This window comes from Leptidea sinapis, chromosome Z (genome assembly GCF_905404315.1).
Source record: "Leptidea sinapis chromosome Z, ilLepSina1.1, whole genome shotgun sequence".
In the NCBI taxonomy this organism is placed as follows: domain Eukaryota; kingdom Metazoa; phylum Arthropoda; class Insecta; order Lepidoptera; family Pieridae; genus Leptidea; species Leptidea sinapis.
Genome location: NC_066312.1, coordinates 22,461,581 through 22,473,383, shown reverse-complemented (window position 1 = coordinate 22,473,383; position 11,803 = coordinate 22,461,581). Strand labels below are relative to the sequence as shown.

General features: G+C 31.6%; 1 protein-coding gene across 1 annotated transcript in view; it reads right to left on the bottom strand.

Moving 5' to 3' along the window:
- Positions 1-5,995: 5,995 nt before the first annotated feature.
- Positions 5,996-11,803, bottom strand: part of LOC126978987 (uncharacterized) — a 185,115-nt gene continuing 179,307 nt past the window's right edge. The window contains exons 13-16 of the mRNA XM_050828125.1: positions 11,330-11,466; positions 9,699-9,963; positions 8,723-8,952; positions 5,996-6,286 (exon numbers count right to left, since the gene is read on the bottom strand). Coding sequence (XP_050684082.1) covers positions 5,996-6,286; positions 8,723-8,952; positions 9,699-9,963; positions 11,330-11,466 — 923 coding nt within the window. The remainder of the gene's footprint in view (positions 6,287-8,722; positions 8,953-9,698; positions 9,964-11,329; positions 11,467-11,803) is intronic.

Sequence of the window (11,803 nt, the reverse complement as noted above, 5' to 3'; positions counted from 1 at the left end):
ATTTAAACTCGAATTTTCAAGTAGACAAGAAGTTGAAATACGTACTTAAAAATTTCAGAAGTATTTCAGTTAGTATTTGTATTGTAAGCAAATGTTACATGTTCATTACAAATATGATTTATATTTCTAAACTATAAAGTGGGTATCGTCTAGGGTACCTCCGTGAAGAAATTATAGCCTCAAGTTGAGTATGAAATATTTTACTAAGCATTATGTACATATTGTATGATATGCACAATTTTCATACAATTATTTATAACTAATTATTACATAAGTATTATGATGTCCTGTGTCCACGATACGAGCAACAGTGTTCATATAACGAGAGAGAGAGGCAGAGTAATAAAAAATCATCTCCAAGAAGCTCCCAAGGATATAAATGTCTTTAAAAACCCATTCACACTGAATACGCATAAGCTCTCGATTAATATATTATTTATGAAGTAAATACAGAATAGTATGATAGTAGAGTATGAAGTAATAAGAATCATCTAAAAGTCTTAAACTACGACACAAATCGTTCAATCTTTCAACTGAGCAATTTGTTTTATTCGCAATTATCAAGCCTGTAAATAACAATAAATTAAGCTGTACAGCACCAGCTTGACTATTTAGCCTACGCGAGACAGACATGACTCAACATGTCTGTCTTGAAATGCAAATCAATAACTTTTAGCCATTTTATTTTATTTTAATCACTATCGCGTGTGTGGTTTAAAGTATTGTTTTAAAGGGAAAAAAATATATATGTTTATTTACGAAAACGCATTTAATCGAAATAACACGGATTGCGTTGCTTATGGCTGTGTAAGTCGTAACAGTGAGAAATCAGATAAAAACGGTATTTGTCATTTATGCGTATTATGTGTATTTAGCTATTTTTGATTTATGTGTTTTAAAATATTGGATTTTAAATTTAATATGTGCAATGCTTATGTTTATGCTTACCGTATTTAAACAAATAAACTCATATTTAAGCCATTTTTCTTAAATATGCTAAATATTGGTTTTTTATGTCATGAAGATATACTTTAAAATTCATAAATTTTTACACATTAAATATATTTGTATACCTATTATTTGCTTTAGAATTGCAGGAATCTTGAAAGGTAAACTGTTGTTTTAGGTGGCGACGAGCAGTCGGAATCTTCTGTATAGCAAAAATGATTCTTCAATAATTTTTTTTCTACGGTGGTTATCTAGAGGCTTAAGATCTTAATGTTTAGTTTTGAATGTTAAGTATTATATAGTTCAAATGTAAAATTTGAGAATTTATTAAGACAAATATCCAACAGAATGCATGTAAATAACTTCTGGTAATTTATTTTTTTTTATATAAGAGGGGGCAAACGGCCAATAGGCTTACGGGATGGGGTGAGGTGAGGCCACCCCCCGTGGACATCCGCAAAAACAGGTTTCAAGAAATGTGTTGTCGGCCTTGAAGGTGGTAGTACGCTTTTTTCATGAAGGTCCCTAAGTAGTATCTGTTTGTATTCATAATTGAAATGTATTTGTTGTGTATAGCTACTGTTACCATATCATATTTTAAAATGTGATAGTATGTTTCTTTGCCCTTTCACCTCAATCTGCATCGGCATGTATTTGTAAATTTTAAATGGAGACATTCAGAGGGCTGACGGATAAAGAGATACATTAATTTGACCCAACACCGTGTTTCTTTATTCACACTGTTTTATTTATCGATATTTTTTCGCTAATATAGTGACAGCCTTACTGGAATAAAAACGGCTACATATGAATTTGAATACCGACCGCATGTCGTCTCTTTCTATCGCACTGCTAGGTGTATTTGATGATAGAGTTCCACAACTAAGAAAATGTTCAATTAAATGCGTGTTCTGCAGGCTTGGTAATTGCTGTTATTTTTTATGTTATACTAAAGTTCATCTATCAAACAGACATAGAATTCTGCGAAATACTCAACGCGTTGTTGCGGTTGGAAGGACTTCGCGAATTCCATGTTCAATACAAGCGAACCGGTGTATAGAGATAAACATTCAAGCGGTACATATCTCCAGTCACACATTAAGCTATTTTTTTATTTATCCTTATTATATACAATGACAGATACAGGCACATACAAACGATATTTGACAAACCGAAAGCACAAAAAAAAATTAATATTGTTGATGATTTTGGGGATGGTTAATCGATTTACTATTATTGAATATAAGAAAAAACTAATGTTAGCCAAGGAAAATACCCACGCAGATGATTTTTAAATTAACATATTCGCAAACAGGAAACTCATTTTCAAAATATCGTAAGCAATTTGTATTGACTGAATTTTATGCAGTTTGCTACTTACTCGAGTATCCAAAGATCGTGAATACATTGCTCTGAACGTAAAAATTTAAAGAAGATATAAATTTAGCTTATTTTTATAATACTACATACAGAGAGTTATCGTTTTATTTAATACAGATCGATCTAAGATAGTTTTCTCTCAAAATTATTGTGACTAAGATTACAGTTGTACACACAACAACAAAAAATTCAGAGATTACAATCTACAACATCAATAACATATTTTTAAATCTATAGACATTATATTATGTAAACTATCAAGTACAGATTTAACTTGAAAAAGTACAGAAGTTAAACTAAATCAAGACGGGTACAAACATTTGCTCATTTATTAATTAATGTTCTTTACAATATTATGACAGAAATAAGCAAAAAAATTTTACCAAGCAATAGTATATTTAGTGAAAGTCGTTAAATTTTTAGGTCTGTTTTTAAATCGCAAAAAACTGCCCAGGAATTACACGTGAACGAGTTTTTACTTAATGAACATATTCATTTGCTTACAAAATACAATACTAGTGATATAGTAGAGCTAATAATAATAAGTTGTTACAGATTATTAAAAGATTTATATAGAACACATTTTTTGTGTTATAAGCTTATAGATTGTGTATATTAGATTTTAATGACGATATAGGTGAAAATAGAACAATAGGTCGTCTGCTATAAACTATGTTAACATTTAACATGACGTATTTAAAGACTTAAAACTATTTCTCACTTTCAAGACATTCATAACAGGTACTTAATAAGGACCTCCCATTACTTACATCACAATACATCAAAAGCAGTGAAATGACATAGAAAATTCCATCTTTAGTAACGTTCTGAAATCTATACAGTAAACATTCATGGTAAAATTCCTTCTTCAACGATATGATTATTGTTTTTACAATTTACTTTTATTATGTATGGTAAAAAAGAAATCTTATTTGGGACTGGTTAAGTTGCAGATGCAGATAAATCAATAATGGTTCATAACATTTATTTCCACAACAATTGTATGTGTGTATAATTTAATTTAATTTGTCACAGATACTACTGTGCTATGATGTTTGATTCAGCATTATTGCATTCATGCATTTGTGTTATTATTTCATAAAGTAATTGCCAATCAGTGAAGTAGTTATTGTGGGATGTACATATTATATATACCATAAATATAAAAATGTATTACTTTTAATATTTGGAAGAGAGGATCGTTATAGGTGCAAAATAAAGTTTATTTCTTAGTCTATAGATACAAAAATAAAGTCTTCATATTTTCAATTCAAAAATATTTATATAAACATCTCTTGGCATAAATATTTAAAATTTTACGAAATAGCCAAATCTTCTCTATATCTATATTAATACATTTTTTAAGAAAAATATGACTTTTAGTCCAGTTTAACCGTTTCTTTTTATATCATTTTTGAGGTTCGTTTATTTGAGGACGATTTGGAGTTTTATTAACCAATCTACTCAACGTTACTTGGCTTTACGAGTGCAATAAAAGTTAAAGATGTTATCTTTACTATGAAAATATGCTCTAACTTTATTATATATTGTATACTTAAGTATACATAATTTTGTTTCAAAATAAAATATTTTATGTAATTTATACAATATATCATATCCACTTACTAACTGCGCAAAAGCGCTCTTTATCATTATTACCCTTTTCAAATTCCTTTTTTATACCAAAATATTCATTTCAATAGTTATTTACACCTTAAGTTCAAATCAGATTTGAAAAAATTAGAACGGAAGTAGATAAGATCACAATCAGTGCGAAATGCGATGAAGGCGATGATAGAACACATCACACATAAACATGCATTATAACAATATAAATATACCTACTTTAAATATATATAAGAAAGACATTATTAGTATGCATAGTAGTAGTGTTAGTAGATGGAGAAATGATCCAGAAAATGTAGTTCTGTAGTTAATCATTTGTAGATAGTCGATCGCAAACCACCCCGAGGAAATAGCTCGATTATGATTACAGCACGTTATGTAAGTCCCGAGAAGAACTGGTGCTGTAAGTAACCATAAACATACGAGTATTAAATCTGTAACTGATACCCGATATATATAAGTAGCTAATGGGCAACAGTTACATCGAGAAGAAGACGAGAAGATATTTCGTAAGCTATTCTCTATTGAATAAAAATAAACCGCTTCTATCTAGGACTTGTGTAACTTACATGCCTAAGAATAAATTTATAAATATACATAAATCCTACACGTACTGCTGAAATATGTTCCATATATGCGACAACGAAAGTACTATTTTCTCTAAAGCAGAACACTTAACACCAAATCGCACGACTAAAAAGCAAAGTACACAAATACTGTTATAAAAAATGATTTATGGTAGAGTGAAAGATAGGAAAAACAAGACAATTCATGCCATAGAATATATACTAGGGAACATTTCTAATGGAGGTACAGCAAAATGGAAACGCTAAGTGAATCTATTGTCACTGTAACCGATTTTGATATGCAAGTCCTATACAGTCAACCACGCCTTGCATTAGCTAGTGAACGCACATACTGACAAACTAAAATTTGTCACGTATTGTGACGAGCTCACAGGTTTTCTATCCGTTAGTATATTGTAAGTGTATGGTTAATACAGAAGAAACAATTATGTAGTTTTAGTTTGTAGTCTAAGCACACTATCGATTATTTTCAATCTTTTTTTAAACAGGAAATTTGAACCCTTGTATCAATTACTAATGCACATGTTTATGTTTAAATGAATCCTATCCATTTATTTCCTTCAGGTACAAGATATAATATGAATAATAAATTGCGGCGTCGCACTTTTAACAATTATAACTGAGACATAGCAATCTGCTCTCTTTCTAAGAATTATTGACTACATGAGAGATACATTATTTGATTATATGTTATTTAAGATACATTTATACATTGTTAATTAATGTTTAAATAATACATTATGCAAGAAAAATTTAACGGCATCATAATTCGGACTTAAAATTTAAGTCTCTCATTTCAAACATTTATATTTTTTTGGTTAATCCCATGAAATTTCATTGGGTTATTAACGTGCCTATTATTTGTTTATTTATTATATCATATATGCTTCGAGCATACATTTATAGTATTTGGCACATATCATTATTGTAATTCCTCATAGCACTCACAACTTTCAATTCAATTAACAGCACACTTGTTCATTATCACAGATTCATTCCACAAAGTTAACAAAAAGATAAGATGATAAGTAATAGCTTAGAATAATTAATTTTAAATACTAAAACTTATCAAAAATAGGATAGAGACACGTCAGTAAACAATCTAATAGACAGCAAAATAAAATTTTAAGCTTATAATTTATGACTACATCAGTATTACGACATTGTTCTTAGGAAAACAACAAATAGTATTGGATAGGAATTATCGGTGATATTATAAACATGATGACTAATAAATCATTAAATACGTTATATAATTTATGACACTGATCTTAAAAAGCTACAAAGAGTTGTATCATAGTTACAATTATTATTATGATACATACTGTACTCAATGTTCAGATTTATAATTTAAACATTACAAGAGATAGTGATGTAAATCTGAACATATCAAGTAATTTTTGGAGACGTTATGTCTATTCATCAAAATAACCGAAGTAACCGCGGTAATTAATTTAAGGTTTATAACGTGAGAAATTCACATTAAGTGAAGGAAATTTGCTTTTAATCATGTCGGTTGTACGACGAATAGCTTCACTAGCATTGTCGATACTGTCCTGATACGTTTGGCGATGACGCCTTGGTGAGCTACCAGCAGATACAGAGCCGGCGGGAAGAAATCTTACCATTTGAGATAGTATTTTTGAGCTCCGCGAATCATCTTCAGCTGATGTACGACGAGGACGAGCGTTTATTGGTGTGGTTAAAAATGGAACGCTGTATGAGGTGTTTGGAACTGAGCCACCCTGGAAAATTAATAAACCGTTTTAGGAATCTTTTCACTAGTGTATGAAACTAAAAGTAGTTTTTGAGAATTATGTTAAGGTACATAGCCAAACAGAGCAATTACAAGAAATTAATAGGATCAAAGCGATTTAAATATTGTCACATGACTCTTTCCGGGGTAAAGTTTAATAATTTGTGTGACGTATTTGTGTCTGTTTGTGGTATTGTTGCTCCCAAACGAATGAAGCGATTTCATCTAGGTTTTTCCAAAGCTTATTTTGCTGGATATACTCAATATAATTGTGTCATCATCATCAGTTATGAGCAAATTAGTGAAAAGGATATTTTATAATTGAAGAGGAGGATCAACGGATCACTTGATGGAATGATCACCGCAGTCCATACTGTCTTATGAACTACATTTTCAACCAGTATAATAAAGTGATTTAAGTTTTAATTATATGACTCAGTGAAACAGAACAAAAAACAGTAGCTAAGACAAGTTTTTTAAAGTATTATTTATTTCATAAGATGCGTAGTTTTTGTTTAGAAATTATTAATAATTATACTATAGATATGATTTTTAAATCTATTTAAGCTAGAGAGACAGCTCCCATTCTACGAATGAAACAACCGAAAAGAACATTACAACAACGACAGATAGATATTCATCAGTTAATATAATATACGATTTTAATAGATCATAATTTATACTCACAGTCTTGCCCCTTCCAAGCTGCGAAAAAGAACAGGACTAAAAAATATGTGTGTAGAAGGGATTAAAACATTGTTAAAATAGTGATTAGGAAAGAGTTGAATTTAGAAGATTTTCAAATGACTTTATGAATTTTCAAGTTCATAACTTGAAAATTCATAAAGTCATTTAAAAATCTTTAAAAGCATTAGTAAATTTCAATGTAGAATATTTAAAGTATATATCGTGTATTGTTTGTGTTTCTGATAATCATTTGAATCAAAGAAATTTGGAATTTGAAACCCAGCGTGAACTGCCAATTATAGTATAATTTTACATAATTAACACAAATCAGACCGAATCAGATTATGAACGGAACTCATGATGGCTTTGAAGTTGATGGATAACCGATGAGGATCTAGTCTCCCAACGAATTCTTCGTGCACATTTTGAAACACGATCTCATGCAAAAGGAATATTTCGAACATCACATAGAGCGATTAAAATGAACGAAGACCATGATAATTGCCCAACGTACGTGCAGCGACAATGTGGATGATAATGAAGACAATTTAGTCGTCACGGTATTGACACAAAGAACTGCTGAGTGAGTGGTAAGCCATTCGACATTCCATGAGATATGGGTTATCTTGAAGAATTAGAAAAAAGATAACTTACACCAGCTCTTGACCTGGCTTGAACAAAAAGGCTTGAACGAGAGTTACGTCCTCCAACCGTTTGACCGCGCTAAAATAGAATGCTTCAATTAACTTTTACTTACAATAAATGGAGCGCAGTCGGTGTTTACGGTTGCTGATAACGTTGAAATGTTATCAGCAACCGGAAAAAAAACGAACGCTGATACCCGAAGGTCTACTCTCCTTCTTACACAGCGCAACTTCGTAAACGAAAGAAATTTAAACGAAGTTTTGGTAGTGTACTCCATTTTGTTTTCGAACACACCGACGAAGTTCGGAGCTATAGAAATTTATTCGTGAACCATTGTAAAGATTAAAACTGCGTGCTTGTTTTAGTTAGTGTTCATCCTCTGTCAATTCGGGAATATCAATACCACCACTTTATATATAACTCATAAAAAACACAGCAGGCTTATTATTTGTTTTAGTATTCTACAAAATCTGTGTCGGGAATTTCACTAATATTAAATTGATTGCACAGGCGGTGCCAGTTCTTTCTACGTTCTAAGCATTCTTCACATAGAGCAGCTTCGATTAAATGCATTTTCCACACTGACTAAATTCGTTGGTTTCGTCAATTTGAGGCTAACATTCCAAACAAACAGTTTTCATATTCAAAATTTTCGTTCACAACATAAATTAACTAGAGTAGGCAGAGAGTCAAAATGTCAAACAATAAAATTATCGTTCGAGACGAAACTTCGGAACGAATGGAACCGTAGTAGGAAACATGTGAAATTTTGATCGAAACGTCATTTTCCGTTGAATTGCTACTCTATTATCTATTGCTTCAAAAATATTTATGGATTATTAAATTTTTATACATATGTATAGTTCTATTACTGAAGGTTGACTGGTCAATGATACTGGCTTATGCGCTTGATGATAGCATTCATAGTCAATTTTATAGTATCATTAATTGAGTAAAAATTATTGTCTTATACTTTTATTTATACTTAAGTATTTCTATTACTTAAGGACATCTTACACAAGAAAATATACGCATGAATGAAATGAATGTATGTTTTATGCAGATGTGTAAAGGATATTTTGTAGGTACTTACAGGTGGTGACATGTTTACTTTCGAACTACGACGCTCCTGAGGACCAATGCTTGAGTGACGGCGACTTGCAGGGCCTGCGGTACCCGGAGTTCCACCAGGCGAAGAAGCAGAGGACGGTGCAACACTTATTTTAGGCGTCATTAAAGTGTTGTCAGATTGACGGCGATTTGGTAAAAATCCATACACGCTGTCTGTCAAATTCTTTGACCCAAATATAAATTGTCCCAATCCTGAACAAGAAATTAATTCATTCAATGTTTAGTATATTATTTATAAGCATATCTTTTTATATATAGTTCTTCTGTACGTGTGTTGAAAGTGAACTCGTCCGAAACGGCTGGACCGATTTGAATGAAATATTCTGTGTGTGTTCAAGTGGATTCGAGTAGAGTTTATATTCATAATTGAACTACCTCCTAAACGGCTGAACCGATTTTGATGTTTTTTTTAGAGTTTTCCACTCAATATGAGATTGGATTAGATTCTCCATAGACTCGACATATAATTCTCGTACGTATGTTAGTGGTCTCCGCCTGACTACTCCTATATATAACGTATTAATAATTATCAAAAAAAATACCCGTTAAAGAATTCAGCTAACAGATAGCAAAACAAGTGTGTTGGTAATGTTAAGTTACAAATTCGACGTAATTCCAGAAAAACGTTCCAAACCACAACCATGTCGAAATTGAGTTATGAACACAAAACTGGTCACGTGATTCATATTAACGGACTGACAAAAAATGGCAGCCCTACTCTTTAAATGTCATCATGACTTAGTAACCCAACCCACATGGAAAGTTTAATATTTATTAAACTTTAAACACGAATCCCTTAAAATGTGATGTATGTGGCTTGGAACGTTTTTCAGGAGCTACGTCCAATTATAAGTAGCAGCGATACTTGTATGATATAATTTCAATTGTGCACTTATGACCACTAACTACTTACTTACCGCTTTTCTAGGCATACTTACTATTACGTAAAGCGGTAATACTCTCAGAAATAGTAGGTGGCTGGGATGCCGACTGACTGGCTGCTGAATTCTTGCGAGCCATTTCTTCTGCACTTGTTGTGGTACGTTGGTTGACGCGTAGATTTGGAATAACAAATGGTGGAGCATTCTCAAGGTTCCTCTGCGAACGTTTCATTTGCAGATTATTGCTAGATGTTGATGCACCTTCTTCTAGCACTCGCTTACCCTGATTTAACTCGACGCTTGAAACCATATTGCGCAGAGCCTAAAACAAATATCTCATCTTTTCATTTCATCGTTTCAGTGCGGAGGTTAGATTCAAATATTTTTGTTGTACTTAATTTAATAATACTTCTTTTGTAACGAGCTTACGATCGTTCCCAATATACTATCTATAGATAGAGATAAATTACTACCTTCTACTATCAGTAATGAGTTGTCAATAATCTAAAGCTGTCCCAATATACCCGATAAGTCATTGTTATCGTCTTATATCGGGACGTGTGAATTGCAATTTCCAAACAAACTTCTATCGCTGGTAAGCTATACGTGGTCCAATTGACAGACAGCGTGTACGTATAAGGTTAGTTACTGTCGATAAGGTTATTGGAACATAAAAGTCAACGATAGTTACGATTTTTATCTCAAGTAGGAGATAGAGATAGGAGATAGTTAGTAACTCGATTGGTTCGTTTATTATATAAGTTCAAATGTTTACTCTATGGTGAGTATTTACAGGCACCAAAGTTTTAGTACGTTTTTCATGTTATATATGTTTTAATGTGATTTCTTAGTCTATATAAATAACTGGATATTGCATTGTTTAGTACTAAGGCCATTAAAAAAGTTACGCTAGTAAGAACAAAATATAATATTGCAATAGTGTTCGTGTTATAAATAAATTAAAATACTTGTAGTACTTGGGTCTGTTTATCGAATAACCGGTAACTCCTTGATCGGCTCCAGATGCTAAAACTTTTTTGTACATAGGTACTTTGTTCATTACATTTATTTGCTTTTTAATAAGAGTTAGTATCTTCTTTTTGTGAAACAATAAATAAATTTATAAAAAGTTTATACGAAGCCTCTTAAAGTTTGGCCTAAAGGATGAGAGTGAAATTATAAGATGCGTGCACATCATTGTAACACAAAAGTAACAGGGCGAAGTTGGTTCCTAAAGTTTTCGACATTTTAGTTTCTTCGTCCATTATTAGGATAGGAAAAGGGTTCAAGCCCGTACAGCCGTATTCGTTATTTAATAATTAATTTTTACAATATTGTTCTTTCTACAAACCTAGAATAGCACGATGAATAAATAATTTTAACGATTTTTGCTTTGTTAGGTCAAGCACACTTTTTTTATGTTTGTTACCACAGAACTTTCGACTGGGTTGAATCGATTAAATTAATACTTCTTTTATTTGAAAGCTGGTGCTTCCTGTTGGCTTTTATTTATAATTTGGTCCAGTTCTGATCTTGACATCCATGAGAAAACTGTGCTTTGGAAAGATAAAATCGCTTGGTAAAATCAAGTTACATCGCAATATCCTTATCATCATGCCGACCTTAGAAACTAAATGCACTTTTAAAAATATATTAAATATAAAAAGCAAGTATAACATTATAATTACTTCAATGAGACTTCTGAACTGGTTGATGTTGAGATTTTCATTTACTGAATGTGGTGCAATGAACGGTATCAAGTCCTTAGCTACCACAGTTGGACTTACATCATATTGACCGCCCATAACAATAGTATTTTCAAGGCCTGAAACAGAATAGAAGCTTTAGAAACACTACACATAAAACACATAATTGTAATAGAGAAATGTTTATATCAGCTGAACCAAGATCTTCTTTTCTATTCCATAAAATATGCTTTAAATATAAATTATGCAATTCTGGTTTATTAAGGTGTACGTCATTACATTTGCGCTTGGCAATGAAATTATTCAGTAGCGTTATATTTCAGAAATTATCTTCGTCATATTGAAGAACAATCATCACCACATAGGTAATTCGATTCCATCATCAAGTACATAACATATCATGTCATGTAAATCTGTATAGCATGTGCAGAAGAAATAAAGAAAATAACTTTTCAA